Here is a 19102-nt window from a genome sequence, read left to right as displayed (position 1 = left end):
ACCTTTGCACACAATATCATGCTGCAGATTTCCTTTTAGTGTTTGTGTAACACTACTTTCTTGATTTGAAGTTGTACTCCATTCACCTGACTTGTTTGCGGCTCTTGCAGATTGGGACCGGTTTTAAGGACGAAGACCTGGAGCAACACCATACGTTTTTGAAGGTAACACAAATCGATTTAGTCTTGTCTATGGTTGGATTGCAAAACAACTCATTTTTTATGCTAACTGGAACTGATTTACAGATGTCTAAAGAGAGAGAAGCCCTTCCGGGCCCAATTTTATGATTGACATTTTAAGCCCGAACCCAGGGCCAAGATTTTACCTTCAATAGCAATACAGTACATGATATTGTAAAGATTTTTAGGCAACTGTTAGCAGTCCCACAAACTTATGGATTATGATTTTTTTTTGTTCCCTGTATAAGAACACAAATCCATAAAGTCAGCATTGTACAAAATGTTTGGCTTTAAAGAAACACTGAATAATTGACAACTAGATATTGATGAATAGCGTAACCAAAAACAAGTGCCACAATGCACCAGGAAGAACACAAATAACGGAGACTCTCAGTAACCAAAACACACCCTTTATCTGCATTCTTTTGCTCAGCCTGGTAGACAATTTTGTCAGCTCGCCTTAGGTAAGGCTCATGTTATGCAAAAATAAAGCAGAGAGTTTGTTTATATGATGCTTTATGTATTTTTGCTCATATTCTAAACAACATATATAATATATATATCTATGTGTATATATATATGTATGTGTGTGTATATATATATATATATATATATATATATATATATATATATATATATATATATATTGTGTGTGTGTGTATATGTAGATAGATGTTTTAATGAATACAGTATTTGTTTACCACTAATAAACAATGTTTTTTAATGTATGAGTGTTTCCCTGGGTTCATATAGGAAACATTTCATAGTGTGTCGAAGAGTTAAAGCAAATAAAGTCTCCAAAGCAGCCATTGTATTGATGGTGTGCAATCACACTGATTGGAGCAAGAAATTCCTCGCCCGACCCGATCGGATCCCGCCGCGCCGGTCCGTAATCAGGTGCTCCTTGCGAGCATGATGGATTGCGAATTAAGGAAGGCTGATGGAAGCCCGACTGCGACGTGATTGGTCGCCTTCTCACATCGACAAAGGGTCAACTGTGTATAATGTAGCAAGATACACTTAGGTTTATTGGAAAATGTACTTATTTCTTCCACATGGAAAAGTCGAGATCAAATTCTAATTTTGCATGTTTTATTCGTACGTAAATACATAATTTCACACAACAGTTTCAGATGTAATCAAATGTTGGTGTCCATATTTAGAAGGGGACACAAAATAAAACCAATATTTTATAGCCTTACCGGCGATTGTTATGAAATGTAATTGCTGCATATATGTCAATGAGATGGTGCCAAAAACCTCAAGAAGCTGTTCATGGAAATGAACAGGTAGTAAGCAATTTTGCTAGTAAGAAGGGGATGAGTAAGATGTTTCCCCTTCCACTGATTTTTAATTTCATAATTGCCAGTATTTGTTTCTAGATCCTCAAATAATTCAAGAAGCTGTTCATGGAAATGAACAGGTAGTAAGCAATTTTGCTAGTAAGAAGGGGAGGAGTAAGATGTTTCCCCTTCCACTGATTTTTAATTTCATAATTGCCAGTATTTGTTTCTAGATCCTCAAATAATTTGGGTATTTTTAAAAGCCATTACCTCACAATTGCCACCTTAAACATTTCAAAATGTTTACCGCTGCAATAGATGAAATAACTCCTAAGGCATAGCGGGAAGCGTTTTGCCGTACGTCGTCACGATGTAGTATACTGGGAAGTAATCGCCACAGCCCAGAAAATCATTGGCTGGTCTCTGCCCAGTTTGGAGGACATTGCCAGCTGGTGATACCAAAACAGAGCTATCAACCAGTTGTTCCCCAGGGTCATCACCCAAAACAAGCTGTAAAAAGTATATACCTTCCCAGTTGCATTGACAAATTCATATCTCATTTATAGACCTGTATTGGAATTTCTGTTGCTGCTAAATTTTACTGCACTACTTTTCCTTGCACTGTTATACAAGAGGTTTTACGGTAGTTGGGTTGGTCTTTACCTTAACCACATTACCGTATTGGAGCAATTATTGATCAGTCGAGAAGTATCGCTAAAAAAGCTTGCAAAACATTTGATGCAACCGGATTTTAACCCGGACAGCGGCAGTGAGAGCACTGATTTTTAATTACGAGACCACTCGAGTTATTTATGACTTAAGGAAAGGCTTCAGCTTTTATGCTGGAATGCAATGTCTAATCTTGTTGCAAACAATGTTCATTATGTTGTTATGAATGACAAGACAATTCAATAATATTTTTTTTCTGGAACTTGCACTCAAAAACAAGCTTACAGTTAACCATTTTGTGTGGAATTGTTTTTTAAGGAAGCCTTTTCTATTGTGTTTTCTTCCAGGAACACATCCTGCCTAAGCCACGCCCTTACTACCGGGTGGACCAATCTGCTGAGCCCGACGTGTGGCTGGATGCCGTGCAGGTTTGGGAAGTGAAGTGTGCCGACCTGTCACTGTCGCCTGTTTATAAGGCCGCCATGGGAATCGTGAGTTGGCTTCTTCTTTTCTTGAGTTTGTCATTTGTTTTTTTCCTTCCTTTGCTAAAGTCTTCTCTTGTGTTGGTTTTCAGATGATACATCCTATGTTTGAGGGTTAGCAGTGACCCGATATCAATTTTTTTCTCATCTCTTTTACCCTGTTAGGCTTTTTTATCCATGTAAACGATGTTTTCCCATTTTTGGTGTGGGTGTCTGGGCATTTTCTCTGCAAGTATACTCGTTCATTTCAATTTTGGAAAATGTTCAAAGTAACCACAAAAGAATTATCCATCCACACTTTGTCTTCCGCTTATCCGGAGTCGGATCACGGGGGCAGCCAGCCCCTGCAGGGAAGCCCAGGGTTTGTTTTGTTAACTATTATTTATTCTAACTCTTCTGTTAAATTGTTTTTGTTTCATTTTAATCTTATTAAAGGTGGTATGCATCATTTGAGGTGTCTAAAAAGTTCAAAGTACCACATTTTCTAACAACTGAGTTTAGAGAGCCCTTATTTTTTACACCGCGCCCATCTACTTTTCTCTTACATTTAGCACTGCTGTTACTCGCATCCTGTTGGGAAGCAGGAAAGGGGTTTAAGATAGTCGTTTTATGCTTGTTCCAGGAGTTTTCGATTGGTTTAGCCCAGCGCGTTTCAATTATTTTCTGTCTCGTGTAACACAGTGGTCGCAGTGAAGCTGATTGCTACATATGTTTCAATAAACCTTCTGGTCTTAGCTTTTGGGAGATTAACATTTTCCTCTTTATCCCCCTCTCTTTGTGCCTGTCTTCTCATCCCGTTTAAATATGTTTTCAGAGGGTCACGAGAGGTTTTGCAACACTGTGTCTACACTTAATACTTAGTTTCTTCGCTATGTGTGCAAAATACAGATGCTTTAACACTGAGCGCAATGAGAGCGCCGCTGTGCCTTACCGTATTGGAGGTGCAATTGCGCGTTATTCTTGAACAGTGAAAAAAAAGTTTCAAACGGGCCTCCTTTGGCGGACCCTGACGGTAAAATGGTGATGATGATGATGATAAAGTGACTCTGCATCCACAGAACCTATGTAAATATGTATATTCATAAGGTGTTTGCTACATGAAAATACAGAGATCTGTAAGAGACGATTATTAAGGAATTCAGGGGTAACCCTTCAAATTCAAGCTTAACAATTTTAGTACCCTAGTTTCACTGTTGAGTTTATGATGAAGACTCACAGAGCAAAGGGCAAATACACAAACAAACCACTCGGCGCATTAAGATTGGGTAAGCGGTGGAGGTGGGCGAATCTCTGCACACAGCGCAAAGCACTTTTTTCTCTTTGTCGCTCAGTGCAGTCTGTGCCAAAGGTAAATTTGATATCCTTATCATTTGCAGTATTTTGAGACGTTTTTACAAAAAACTTTGCTTGCACCAAGATTTGAAACCATTATTTAGGACATAAATGACAGTCAAAACGAGCTTCAACACTCTTAAGTACCTGAGGGAGGGAGACATTTTTAAGTGGTATATTTATACTGATATGGGACACAGGCTCTGGTGTTATTATTATTATTATTTTATAGATTTGAACAAAACATCAAGGGACACACAGTGAAATAAAATGTGCTGAAGAATTAAATTTGACTGGAGAGTGGGTTTGGCAGTTTTGTTCAATTTCGTCTTAAAATATATAGTGTGACTCTTTCAAAAAAAATTCTGATATTTTTGCTTTTATGGTTATTTGGGTTAAAATTCTTTCCAACCTCTGCTGTATATGCATTTAATGTATGATTTCAGTTTTGGATGTAGCCTGTGTTTTATAATGTTGTTAATATTGCTGGGTCGAAACCGACCCTAACAATACATCCATCCATAATCTGCACCGCTTATCCTCAGTAGGGTCACGGGGTTGTTGGAGCCCGTCCCAGCTATCTTTGGTTGCCAGCCAGTCGCAGGGCACACAGGGACGGACAATTCGCTCACTCATTCACACCTAGGGACAATTTGGACCGGCCAATGAACATGACATGCATGTTTTTGGAATGTGGGAGGAAACCGGAGTGCCTAGAGGAAACCCATGCAAGCATGGGGTGAACATGCGGCGCTCGCGCGCTAACCACTGTGCTGCTGTGCTGCCCCCTAACAATACAAACAAAACAATTTAGATTAGAGCAATGTGTAATGTAGTGATTTTGTTTTCACTTGATTGTGTTGAAATAGACATCTTTGACAAAGTCAAGAAGCCTTGATGCAATAAATATATGTATGTCGTATTTGTATGCATTTGATTACAATCCAAAACAAGTCAGTGGGGACCCAAACACAATAGGAGGACTAATATAATCGCTATCCTTCGTTTTCCTCCATTTACTTTTGTCCCTTGAGTCCTATTCCTTTTTTTAAACCTGTTTCCCGTAATCTCATTCTATAGAATTGAATGGGCAGACACCAGTAAATGTTCTTTTGGGCAGAGTTGATGACTCTATGCTTTCCCTTTTTCTGTTGAATTTTGTCCAGGTGGATCCCGTGAAGGGAATCTCCCTGCGTTTCCCTCGCTTCTTGCGCATCCGAGATGACAAGAAGCCTGAGGACGCCACCAGCGGTGCTCAGGTGAGTCGCGTGGAAATACCACCATTCTTGTTGGTGGTGTCTGTTTGAAACTTCCCCAGAAGGACCCGACCTGTTTAGTTTCCCTCAACTTCAAGGTTGAATGGGAGTACAAGGGCGAGGCGGCTTTACTAGGGGCTGTATAACAGCAGCTTTACTGCTTACCGTCTGACTAATAAAGTGCACCAGATGCACGTTGTGATGTAAGGCACCCTCACATCTATTCATTGATAATGTGCGTACTGGATGCACTGTTTAGTGTACAGCTGCACTTATGGATGATATATACATTAATGAAGCGCGTACCCGGATCAAAGTACCATATAGTACACTAGAATATTCAGTAGTAATGTTCAGGTATACAGTGCATCCGGAAAGTATTCACACCGCTTCACTTTTTCCACATTTTGTTATGTTACAGCCTCATTCCAAATTGTATTAATTTAATCTCTTATCTCAAAACTCTACACAAAATACTCCATTTTGACAATGTGGAAAAGTTTTTTTTTTTACTTTCTTTGAATTTATTAAAAATAGAAAACTAAGAAATCACATTTACATAAGTATTCCCAGCCTTTGCTTAATACTGTGTTGATCCACCTTTGGCAGCAAATACAGCCTCAAGTCTTTTTGAATTTGATCCCACAAGTTTAGCACACCTATCTTTAGGCAGTTTTGCCCATTCTTCTTTGCAATAAGTCTCAAGCTCAATCAGGTTGGATGGGAGACGTTTGTGCACAGCCATTTTTAGATCTCTCCAGAGATGTTCGATCGGATTCAAGTCTGGACTCTGGTTCGGCCACTCCAGGACATTCACGGAGTGGTTCTGAAGCCAATCTTTGGAGATCTTGGCTGTGTGCTTTGGGTCGTTGTCCTGCTGAAAAATGAACCTTTGCCCCAGCCTGAGGTTAAGAGCGCTCTGGAGCAGGTTTTCATCCAAGATACTCTATATATTGCTGCATTCATTTTTACTTCTATCCTGACTAGTCTTCCAGTTCCTGCTGCTGAAAAACATCCCCACAGCATGATGCTGCCACCACCATGCTTCACTGTAGGGATGGTATTGGCCTGGTGATGAGCGGTGCCTAGTTTCCTCCAAACATGGCGCCTGGCATTCACACCAAAAAGTTCAATCTTTGTATCATCAGACCAGAGAATTTTGTTTCTCATGGTCTGAGAGTCATTCAGGTGCTTTTTGGCAAATTCCAGACGGGCTTCCATGTTCCTTTTACTAAGGAGTGGCTTTCGTCTGGCCACTCTACCACACAGGCCTGATTGGTGGATTGCTGCAGAAATGGTTGTCCTTCTGGAAGGCTCTCCTCTCTCCACAGAGGAACGCTGGAGCTCTGACAGAGTGACCATCGGGTTCTTGGTCACCTCCCTGACTAAGGCCCTTCTTCCCCGATCGCTCAGTTTAGAAGGCCGGCCAGCTCTAGGAAGAGTCCTTGTGGTTCCAAATGTCTTCCATTTACGAATAATGGAGGCCACTGTGCTCATTGGGACCTTCAAAGCAGCAGAATTTTTTCTGTATCCGTCCCCAGATTTGTGCCTCAAGATAATCCTGTCTCGCAGGTCTACAGACAGTTCTTTTGACTTCATACTTGGTGTTTGTGCTCTGACATGCACACTCAACAGTGGGACCTTATATAGACAGGTGTGTGCCTTTCCAAATCATGTCCAATCAACTGAATTTACTGCAGGTAGACTCTAATTAAGCTGTAGAAAGATCTCAAGGATGATCAGTGGAAAAAAGATGCACCTGAGCTCAATTTTGAGCTTCATAGCAAAGGCTGTGAATACTTATGTAAATGTGATTTCTTAGTTCTCTATATTATTATTATTATTATTATTAATTAAAAAAAGTTAAAAAAAAAAAACTTTTTCACATTGTCATAATGGAGTATTTTGTGTAGAATTTTGAGATAAGAGATTAAATTAATACAATTTGGAATGAGGCTGTAACATAACAAAATGTGTAAAAAGTGAAGCGCTGTGAATACTTTCCGGATGCACTGTATGCCTTTCCATTCTTCACTCATTGTAAACTCATTCACATGCAGTCAGCTTTGTTAAAGGGACACTGTGTAATTTCGATTAAGTTTTGCCAAGTGTCAGATTGCAATAGAACTCCTGTTAAACGGTAACCAGAACAGATTTAATTTTGTTAGTTTTAGAATATGTCTGATAACTGATGTAAATGCATTCTAAGAAGCAATATAGGGTACAATTTTTCAGACGGATATGTCAATCTTGAATAGCAATGAATACCAATACCATTCGAACATAAAATTCCCTTACATCAGCAAAAACATGAGTTATACCGTTAGAGTTTCTTTTTAAATACCCAAAAAACAATTTCCTTTAAGGGACGAAATGTTTTACTTGACCACTAGCTGTAGCGTAGTGAAACCGGAAAACGATTGCTACAAAGCAAAAGGAAGATTACAAATTGCGGAGACTCAAATTGAATCAACTCCACTGATTTTCTTGAAGGTTTTTGAGGTACTTATAACAGCCAGATGGCGTACAATTACGTCAGCTTACTCTAGGTGAGCATTATGTTATTTAAAATAAATCCAAATTTTCTCAACCTACAAGCATTTAAGAATATGCACATTTATATGATAGCATATGTGTTTTTGCTTATTGTTCAGATTAATATTGTTTGTTTAATTGTTTTTTAAAACTAAGAAGCGCCAAATAAAACAAGTTACCGTATTTTCCGCACTATAAGGCGCACCTAAAAGCCTTTATTTTTTTCAAAAGCTGACCATGCGCCTTATAATACAGTGCGCCTTATTTATGGATCAATATTAATTCGCAAAGTCTTGCAACTAACTTGCAGCCGCCGACTAGATTTCCCCCCGAACGCCAAGTAGTCCGCGGTGTGTGCTGGGATTTATTTACCGGCGTTTCATTGGCTAACCAATGTGTCAATCATCATTTGAATGGATCACTATTGGCTAAAGTTATTCGGAGGTCAAGGGGAGGATCCTTTTTATCATTTACAGGCTGGCATTGGCTTGAACGGCAAAACAAAGCCTGCAATTGGCCAAAAAAGACGTGTCAATCATCAGTTGAATCGATCACTATTGGCTAAAGTTATTCGGAGGTCAAGGGGCGGATCCTTTTTATAATTTACAGGCTGGCATTGGCTTAAACGGCAAAACAAAGCCTGCAATTGGCCGAAAAAGATGAATGCGTATAGCACGTGGCTGACGGCATACAGAAAGCATTTTTTTACTATTTTGTATTTGTAAATATTTTATTCTCCTGGATTTACTAAACTCACGGATATAAAAGGACCACGGCCGCACATTATTATAAACACAACGACTTCGGTGAGCTACTCTGGCTATATGTATTATCCCTGTATCTTGTTTCAGACTGAACTCGATGTTTCTGTGATAAGCGGTGCAGATAATGGATGGAATGGAGTGTCTATTTTTAAATTAAACTCAATTCCAAGTGTTTATTGTCATATATACAGTAAAGTTGCGAGCGAAAAAGGAAATAGAAACTAAGGAATGGTTGGCATTTCTTGAATCCCAAGACTTTAACCTTCCGAATGATGGAACGATGCATTTGAGTGACATCGTACGGACACCGCATCCGCACGTGTTCTCGACACGTATTTGTGTCTTTGCAAGCTTTCGGAATGTTAAGGGGGTAATAAGTTGGACTGAACTATCTGACTGTTTTGTCGACGTTCTTATTGTAGCGCCTTATAATCCGGTGCGTCTTATGTATGTCAAAAATAGGACCAAAAACTATTTTTTCGGGGTGCGCCCTATAACCCGGTGCTCCTTATAGTGCGGAAAATACGGTAATTAAAAATGGAATTTTGACTTCTATATTCGTCAGTGGCACTGAAGTGTTATCAAGCAGAAACTTCAATTAAACATAAACATTTAAAACATTTTCAATAACAATCAGGTTGCTCTAAGAGTGCAACTCATTTCAGACTGTCCCTGAAGGCAACACAGGACCTAATTATTCAAATTTTATTTGGATAGGTATTAAACAAATGCTTTCAGCCTGTCTCGGAAGGCTTTACAACCTGACACGGATGGAAGAATCCATAATAAAATCAACAATAATATATGTTGGTGATAATTGTGCATATAAAGCTGGGATTTTGATCTGTACCTGAAGGCATCGCAAAGCTGTGTCTATTTCGGGTCTCAAGTCTGGGTTTCAAAAGCCCCTTTAGAGCTTTGTCGCCCTTCAATCCAATGCTACAGAATTAAAAGATTGAATCATTTAATCATCAACGGACTGACGAACATATGGAACAATTATTTATCCTGAAACTAACAGACTCATGGAAGGAATGATGAAAAATCAACAGCACACAGGGTTCTTACGGATGCTCGAAATCCTTAAATGCTTGAATTTTAATGTTGCCTTCTCAAGGGTTGAAAAGTGCTCGAATTTTGGGTGGAGTGCTTATAAATGCTGGAAATAGTTGGCTTGTTTTTCAACCTGTCTGCTTAAAAATGACAATGACACTTTTCTCTGGTGGCCTCTCTTTGCCATTGTATTTTCTCTTCTCTCGTGATGTACTGCAGCTGGCATTAGTTTGTACGGCCTTGTCCTACAAAACGTCATTGCCCCTTTTGGGTTACGCTTAAGAGGACCTTGAAATTGTAATTGCAAGAATTACGTAGCTTTATTGGATTATGCGAAAAAATGAAGGTTGTGTTTTCCAGTGGTAAATTATAATGGAAAGAACTTCCTGCAGCTGAAAATGTAAGCTACATATTACTTTAATTGTTACCTAACACCTATATAGGGAGAGCTTTGTCTTAAAAACAAATATGTTCGCAATTAACTTAAGATCTGTAATCCTTGTCTTGTAAAATGCAGAATTAAAATCGATTCTATATTTCATAATCAAAGATATATTTGTGGCTCTATGAAATAAATGATTCACACCAGATGTTTTTCTTTTAATGGTACTGGGGAGAAAAAGTGCTGTGAAAGTCCTTAAAAGGTGCTTGAAATTTGGCCATGAAGGGTGTATGGACCCTGAGTACATTTGCAAGGATAACTTAGTTGTGGGTTAGTCTTTAGTCCCTGTAGGCAGCTTGCAACCCAAAAGACATGCATGAGCCAATGTATTTCAGACTGTATGTAACGTGCAACACATAAAATAAGATGGAGAGGTCTTTTTTTAAGCCCCCCACAATTCTGGATGAGGATCGATTATCATGCCAAACAGAGACATTTGATACAATAACTCAGTTTTTAAATTAGAGCTGTGATTTGGGGCCGTCACTGAAGGCAACGTTCAATTTGAAAGCAGATTAATATTTGTTTAATTATTAATCCAATTAGTTACCCGCTTGTTTTGTTAAAAGTACTGTTATTTAAGACTTATTGAAGGCGACATGGGATATGGGGATACAGTTAATTTCTGTCTGTCCCGAAAGGCAACGCTAGAACTGAACAGGTAGTTGTATGAGTTATTTTGGGACTCTCTTGTGGTGTCCAGATAAAGCAATCACTTTGTTGGAATTTTCCTTTTTTTTGTTACCGGGGCTGTAGATTTTATTATGGTTGTTTTTTTTAACCTGAATTCTGGGAGTTCATACTGTCCCTGAAGGTAGCCATAGACTTGATTAGGGATAGATTGAGTGACAGATATATGAAGTATTTAATGGTCTAAAAAAAAAATCTCAGCTTTATTTTTGTTTTGTGACAACTGCTATGATTTCACGTTTTCCTTGCAGGCAGTCTTAAAAATTGCAGGCTAGACTTAAATAGCTTTCCCCCAGTGTTTACAATTTATGTCAGGGGAGAAGGTAATTGATTTTTGATGGATATTTGATTTGTCTTCTTCCCTTCAGATCGCCGACCTGTACAAGAAGCAGCAGCAGATCCAGAACCAGGGAAACAAAGCGGATATGGAGGACTACTATTGACTTGATTGATCATTCAACAATAATTTTGAAAAACTGAAACAATGGCTCCCTGAATGTAAATAAACTTGTTGTTGTTGACTTGAATGGAAATAAAAGCTCCTGTCACATGTCCTGACTTGCAAGTGTTTTTATGAGAGTGAGATAAGATGGGTTTTGTGTGAGAGGGATATAAGAAAATGGGAATTATTTGAATGATTTTTTTTAATGGAATTGTGGTATGAGAGTCTGTGTTAAGCTTCAGAGGGAACGTTGACTCATATTTGACTGTATCTGTTTAAGACTGTTCTTTTGAGAACGCATCAGTGTGCATGTGCTGTTTGTGCTGGTCTAGGTTGTGTGAATTTGTTAGTCCAAACTGAGAGATGAAGAGTGAGAAAGTAGTCTCTTTGTCCACTTTTGCATGTGTGAGAACAAGCCAATTTTGGTGCAGCGGAGTAGTAGGAAGTAACGCTTTAGAGAAAGATTGTTTGATTCTTGAATAAGTAACATAGTATTTGGTAAACTAAATGTGAAAGTTTTTCTGTGCTAGCTATTGTTAACCTTTATATTTCGATCTAAGTGTGTAAGAGAACAAAAGGCGAGGTAGGGTGATACACTTTGTGGTGGTTCAATGTATGCGAGACATTCTTTATATAAAAAAGTGGGAGGTGACTCCAGGATTGTGTTGATGGTCTTGATTTAATGCAGGTATTGACGTGTTTTTAGTGCATATTTTGTTCGAAAGGGAGGTAAAGCATGTGTGTTTTAGGGTCCGATTACAGTATTGTAAGTGTAAGTGTGTGTTGAGATTGGCAGGGGGTCCAAACATTTTTTAGCTGTACTTTTTGTGAATCTTTGGTTGTACATTTCTAGTTTAGTAGACACTCAAAATAAGGAGAGGAGACATCAATGACTTTTAAACTTATACAAAGAACATTTATCGGTTAAATATGCATTGACAATATTTTAACTCCTGTGGTGTTCTTCCGGAAATGGACACAGTGAAAGGGAACACAACCAGTCTTGGTGAAAAAAAAATAAAGTTCACATAGGTTTTTCACTGTCACTCTTACATATTCATTTTAGAGTTAATTCAACAATGGATGAAGTAAAATACTTTTCCGAGATAAAAAATAATACTCTTTGAAAGTGATGACAATATTTGACACCTGAAGGCTCTTCCCACTTTTACCCTGGTCCCAAGGTGAGAAGAAGTACGAAAAAGGTTTTTGGCGGCATGACGAAGGCGCGGGACACAAACTTTCTCAGCAAGATACAAAAAGAAATGCAAAGCTCACAGTATAGTATGGAGGAAATTATGATATGATTTGGCCAATCGGCTTCGGAGATTTCAAGTCAAGAGGTGCTGGCCAATTGGTGTAAATCCTGAATGTCCGAAACGTTCCTCTGGGCGGTGTAGGAAGCATTCGTTGTTTAGTTTTTTCATTCAATCCTTTTTTAAATTCATTTTTTCCTCTTGAAGGAGTGAACCAGCGATTACTGAAGCGCAAAGTAGCATACCTGTCAACCTGTACGTTTTTGCCATACAAAGTATGCTTATTATGCATTTTAAGACGTGTACGATGTACAATAAAATCTGTACGGAAAAACGCAAATTTGTTAATTATGGGTACCATCCGGTATACACCGACTATCACGAAAAGGCAAATCAATCAAGTCAAACGAGTTTACTGCGGTAGCCTCTAACTTGTTTTTTTTTCATTGCAAAGAAGCAAGCGGTTTGATGCTACTGTGCACATGCGTCTGCCGCCTGGTGATTTCCCATCATGCATCATTCCGTGGTAGTTCTGTAGTAAAAGGAAGTCCGTCTCTTTTTAGAGAACCGGCTTTTTTGGCTCAACTCATTAAAGAGACCGGGCTCTCAAACGGCTCACTTGCTTTGATGCATTATGTTACGAATTATTATGTTGTATAAAGAAGTTAAGAAAAAAAGGAAGTATAAAATGAGAAAATGTAAAAAGACAGGTTTGTGGTTATCCCTTTAATCAGTATATTACCAAAAATAATCTAATGCAGAAAATAAATTCATAATTTGAATAGGAAAATTCTACTTAATTATATTTGCATGTATTTTTTCCTTCTACAGTGAACGTCCAAGCTATTTCATTTTTGATTTTGTTTTTATAATAAACCTCATTCATGTCGAGCAACTCAGTATCTCACAACAAAATGGTAATTAACAGTATATATGATATAACAAAACACATGTACAATATAACATGTTAAACTACATAACTAAACACATTTGAAAAAAAAAATATGGTGTAAGATTATTTTGTAAGGGAAAATACAACAGTTTGTAAGGGCCTGGAGCCCTGGAGGTTGACCGTTATGAAGTAGTGAGAGGTCTTTGTACGTATGGCACTTTGTTTTTGCATGAGAGACTGAGCATGTGTGAGTATCAGTCCTTGCTGGTCTGTGATGGCAAGTTTGTGCCTGTTTGTCCATTTGTGTGCATGTGACTGAATTTCCTAAATGTCCTTCTCCCCCGCGTTATTGCTGTTGTTGTTGCTGCTGAATGGAAATCAAGTGTGCAGTAGAGCAGAAAATATTGAAAATGCAAATACGGAATGAGGTGCGTTCCAAGTCTGCACACTGTCGGGCAGCACTGCGCACCGGCCCCAACTGTTGCCGAGCAATTTCTGGCGCTCAGAATATTCCAAGGAAAGTGTTTTCCTATTTTATCCTGTGGGGTGGGGTGTCCACTTTAGGAGTAACTTGCAAAACCAAGCCCACGAAAAGTAAGAGTAGTGAAATGATGAAGTTGTCAGAAGTAGCTCATGATTTAGGTGGAACACAAAGAACACAGCCAAATAGCTAAATCGGACCCTCGACCATCTAAATCACTGTCAGTGTGCCAGGGAACACTTCTGTGCTGTGATAGCTTGTCTTTTATGTCATAGGAAATTTCCCAATTGTGTCTGAAGAAAAAACAAGTATATATTGCTCGATATCTTTGCTTTCTTCCAGTGGTCAGCCTTGTAAATAACACTCCTCCATATCTGTTTTCTTTTTGTATTTCTCTGCCCATGAGGTAATTTAGGGAAATATATTTGATACGCTTTTTAATTTTCTATTAAAGATTTATCCAAGATAAATCACGTGAAATGAAAATCTTGCCTATAATTTTGAAGATATTGACTATTATGTGAGTTGAAATCCTCCCAAAATTAAAAGGTAGTAAAAATGTATTGGGGGCCCTGGCAGATCATTTTTTAAATTACAAGTCTAGAAAAAGTAGTCTAGAAAATCTACAAAAACAAGATGAAAAATATAATAAAATCACGAAAAGGAAATTTGTTAACATAGTTAACAAAACTGGTAGGTCGGGACCTAAAAGAGGGTCGTCGACTAGTTTTTAGTTAGTCGCTGGCCTTTGCCTTGCCAAAATGACACAAAAAAATTTAAAAAGGGTTATTTAAACTCCTAAATTCATTGATAAGCCCATGCAAATGCGAGTTGACACCCACCATTTCACACCACAGAAAAAGAACAATAGCGTTCCTTTACACATGTTGAGCAGCGCTAAAAGCGGATACTATCGATCTATCTACCCTGGTCATATACCTTATGAGGGGTGGCCGACAGCAAGAAGAACACTTACACAAAAACAGAAAATAAAAAAGGAAAAACGTAGCAAAAACACAATAAAATTGACCATGGCCAAGCCAAATGCCCAAACACCCAAACAAGTTAGAACCTCGGCACCAAGTTGGTCAAGCTTTCGTTCCTCCAAATGAAACGGGACTCGAGAAAGCGGCCATGTCGCTCGGGTCAGGGTGACACAACACACTCTTCTGTTCAACTGCAGGGCCCGACAGCTTTCACTGGTTTACCCCTGCCGCGTCATACAGGTGCCCTGCTCATCCCTTAGAACGCGTCCAAACATCCCACTATCCTTTTACAACACCTCTTTACTCATTCCTATCACCATTCCTCCGGTGACAATGGCTTTGTTCAAGAATCAAACAATCTTTCTCTAAAGCGTTACTTCCACTAGATTTAGACCTCTTTCCTGCAGTGCACTCATAACACCATCCATCCACGTCAATCGCGGCCTTCCTCTCGGTCTCCTTCCATTTACTTCTGTTCTGTAGATCCTCTTCATCATTCGCTCTACTCCAAAAGCAGATACAGCATAGAATAAATTAGATATGGATTTTATTATCTTGAAGATTAAGTTTAATGTTAAGTAGACTTTCAAAATAAGGAGAAAAGACGTAAGAGTTTTTTTTTTAACTTGCAGGTAGGACAAGGGAAAGAGAAACTTCAGATAAGAAATTTCGACCTGTTCCAAAGACCCTCACCTGAGCCTGTTCTTTATATTAAATGTCTGTTACAAAAGTAGACCTGCCCTAAAGGGCGTGGATATCAAAGAACAGAAAAATGATCGTCCAAAAGTGACATTGATTCCACGGTTCATAATAGTCAAAACAACGAACAATAGTGTACAGTAATAGTCAATATAACAAACTGGCATTCTTAGCAATCTCCCTTGCAGGTGACCAATATAAAAATCAGAACCTATCAAAGACAAAGCCACTGAAGTGAAGAATTTTGGATTTCATTAAAATGTAGCTTATTGAAGTCGTTTTAGTTTTGCTGGTCTTTTTTTTTGTGAATTTATTTTATCTCTGGTTTGAACTGCACTATTTTTTCTGGATTTGGGTGTCTGTAATCATGGTGGAAGGTGGTTCCAGAAGTCAGACCAGTTGAGAACCACTAATTTAGACGATTCAATATTTCAAGCTTAAAAGAAACGATAAAAACATTAAACTGGTGCCGGAATTAATTTTAAAACGTTTTAAACGGGCGGTGTGCCTCGAGATCTGATTCAGATGATCTTTTGATGAAAAAAGTGTGCCTTGGCTCAAAAAAGGTTTGGAAAACACTGATCTAATGTGAGATCAAACAATTCTCCTTTATCCAGGAAAAGGATTTCTGGCTGTCGTGTATGGCCTGTTTTGTTGGCGCTTCTATTTTACATGCTTGCCTTTTCACTGACAGTTGGTCGGCCTGCAGCAGGTCAGCTCAGGTCTTCCCAGAAGCGAGCCCTTCTGTTGACTTCCTGTAGGTGGATGTCGTCCCAACACTTGCCCATCATGGTGTCTGTCGTCCCATCGCAATGACCCCTTTGTCCGCAGAGGTAATAAAGGCTTTGTTCTCCTCCGCCTCCTTGTCCTTCCATCCGTCCTTTCCTCCTCCTCCTCCGGTGACAATGGCTTTGTTCTCCTTATCCATCCATCCCTCCTCATCTCTCCATCTTGGCGCTGGCTGTGACATCGCTGCCATTCCAAGCCGTGAGGGAGAGCGGGGGACACACATGCCGCCATTGTCTCAAGCCGAAGCTCTTGTAATGCCAATGGTGTTTTTCTTTATGGTCACTAACCTTTAGGATGTCTTAATGACATATTTTTAAATGTACTGGCTCATCCCGAAAAACAGCATGGCAGTGTAATTGATCACATTACACCAGTTTTAAAACCACTGCATTGGCTCCCCGTGTGTTTCAGCATCGATTTTAAGGTGCTTTTACTAGTTTTCAAATGTTTTAACGATCTTTGGCCATCTTATCTGTCTGATCTGCTTTTTTTTTTTTTTTACCAGCCCTTGCGGTACCTGGCAGTGGTCTGTTAACTGTTCCTATGAAGCAGCATTCAGCCACTAGGTCAGTGGCCTTAAGGTTGAACGCCCACCCTAAGCTTGAGAAGACACAGATTCAATCCCATACCTAAGACTTACACCATTGGTACCCATTGTCTCCCTTTGTTCTCTGTATTAGGAGTTGGAGATGGGGGGTTTGGTCACCTAATGACTTATAAAATGACTCTATGGAACGCTCCACTTGAGGAAATTAGTTCTGCGGGGACCTTCTATATCCAAAGGAGGAGGCTCGGGACCCAATTTTTTAATAAGGCTTTTAATTGATAATTTTTATTTCGTTTAAATAATTTCGCCTCTTTATATTTACTGTAACTTATTTGACCTGTGTTTTTTTTCCAGTGTTCACCTGTTGGTTTAATGGCTGAAAATCCTTCCTCAGCATGCAACAGCTCCCCATAGGTTCCTTTCCTCACATATTTAATCCGTACCTTGACATTTCTATCGCGCTTTAACCCACTTCTCACTTACTCATCCACACGCACATTGATAGCGGAGTTAACGCGCAAGGTGCCTACTTGCTTTTTGGAGTCATTCGGGGTTCAGTGTCTTGACCAAACAGATTTCAAAATTATACTCAGAGGATCCGAGATTTGAACCTGCGACCGCTTGGTTCCAAGATGAGAGTGCTACTTCTTGAGCTATTGCTTCTATTAAAAAATGAAGCTGACTCAATGATTTTTGGGGACTGGTTCAGAGTAGTCTCGTAGGTTTGCCAAGGTTTGTCTGATAATCAACTGAGACAACCTGCTGCTTCCATTAGCTAGCAAAAGACCATTAGGGAAAGATCCTCCCCAACGCAGATCTCCAACAAATCGAGTCGTATGTCGACCTCATATTCTCTAAGTAAATCATGTTTTCAGGAACCACAAATGACAGACCTGCTCTTTTATCTGTCACTACATTCTTGTTGTCCTGACATAAACCCTCAGGGCTAGCGGCGGCAACACGTTACGGCGTGGGGGCACTCAATGTTCGTCTTTGTGCGTTGCAGCAGGGTGGGAGAAAGCGCTATTCAGGTCCCAGGCTCGTGCCCTGTCCCCCTCATGCTCTATTGTGTCAGCAAGAATCTGGCAGGAGGGACTCTAAAGACTTTATGGCCTTTGTTCTGACCTAAGAGTGGACTGGACCGCTCTGACCTCAACTTAAAACCCTTATTGCTACAGCTTTCCTGTAAATATGTACCAGGAATACTCATTGTTCAATCAAGCCACGAACTTATGCGCCGTACCTCCTTCTAATACTAAATGGAATACAATATTACTTGCGTAATCCAGTATTAGCAATTTGTGTCGAAACAAATACATGGAGAAAACAATCATCTCAATTGAAATTCTGAAGATACAATACAACCGAGGAATTACTCATTAAATCATTAATTTACAAAATGGCGTCATTTTTTTCACAGTGACTCGAATGGAAAGCCCACTGTTTGTTGTTTGCTTTTGTTGTTTTGTCAGATCTTTTTTAAAGTGATTGCATTTTGTGGACCCAGTAAATCCCCAGGCAAACAAAGACATCTATTGTGAGACTTGGGTCATACAAGGTAGGTCAAAAGCAGTCCAGATTGGCGTCTTGTTGCCAAAGTGTCTTATTCTTGAGTGACACAGATTGATTTAATGTGGTACTAGTTGGTCTAAGAAGGTGCTTCTCAATGCCAAGAATGCCACTGTTCCCTAGCACAGTGGAGGATATTAGAAAAATTCCCCCTTGACAGCATCACGACCCCCAGGGGGGTCCACACCACTATTTGAGAACCACTGCTCTAAGATGATTAAATGTGGTGTTTTGTTGTCTGTGACGGTCTTAGTTCTATTTAGTCTTGAGGTTTTTTTTGTAAACAAAAATATAATTGTCCAAGATTTTTTGCATCCAGTTTGGTTTAAAATCAATCATTGTTTGTCTAATTTGATAACAGTTGGGTTCAAGATGGTCTCCTTTATTTAAGAGAACCTTAGTTGGTCAAGAGTTCTCAAACTTTTCTTGGGTTGTCCAAGATAGGCAAAACGTTTCAGGGAGGGTCCAAGTTTGGTCTGAGGTGTTCCAAAATGGTCTAAGAGTATTATTTTATGACTTCCGGGATGATTTATAGAGCTCAAAAGAGGGCTAAAGTTATCTAAGTTGGTGTAGATTTGTCCATGGACATTTTCAGTTGTTTGCATATGTCAGAAGTGGTTTAGTTAGTTAGTCTTCCAAATTTAACCTATATTGTCCAAGAGTTGTCACTTCCTGTCTTCCCTTTCAGGGTTAAAGTCAGCATCTCTATCTCAAAAGGGTGGGTCTCTTTCAAAGATGGGCGTCCCGCGGGGTTTT

At 39.3% G+C, this 19102-nt stretch overlaps 1 protein-coding gene across 1 annotated transcript in view; it reads left to right on the top strand.

The window, feature by feature from the left end:
* lig1 (ligase I, DNA, ATP-dependent) overlaps nt 1-11243 on the top strand; it is a 63080-nt gene extending 51837 nt beyond the window's left edge. Inside the window, exons 23-26 of the mRNA XM_088336654.1 lie at nt 111-164; nt 2479-2622; nt 5112-5204; nt 11054-11243. Of these exons, the coding sequence (XP_088192780.1) occupies nt 111-164; nt 2479-2622; nt 5112-5204; nt 11054-11128 (366 nt within the window). The 3' untranslated portion in view covers nt 11129-11243. The remainder of the gene's footprint in view (nt 1-110; nt 165-2478; nt 2623-5111; nt 5205-11053) is intronic.
* The last annotated feature ends 7859 nt before the right edge of the window (nt 11244-19102 follow it).

This window comes from Urocampus carinirostris, chromosome 1 (assembly GCF_059441175.1).
Source record: "Urocampus carinirostris isolate Australia breed hairy pipefish chromosome 1, RoL_Ucar_1.0, whole genome shotgun sequence".
In the NCBI taxonomy this organism is placed as follows: domain Eukaryota; kingdom Metazoa; phylum Chordata; class Actinopteri; order Syngnathiformes; family Syngnathidae; genus Urocampus; species Urocampus carinirostris.
The sequence above is the reverse complement of the archived record's forward strand: the minus strand, read 5'-3'. Positions and strand labels throughout refer to the sequence as shown.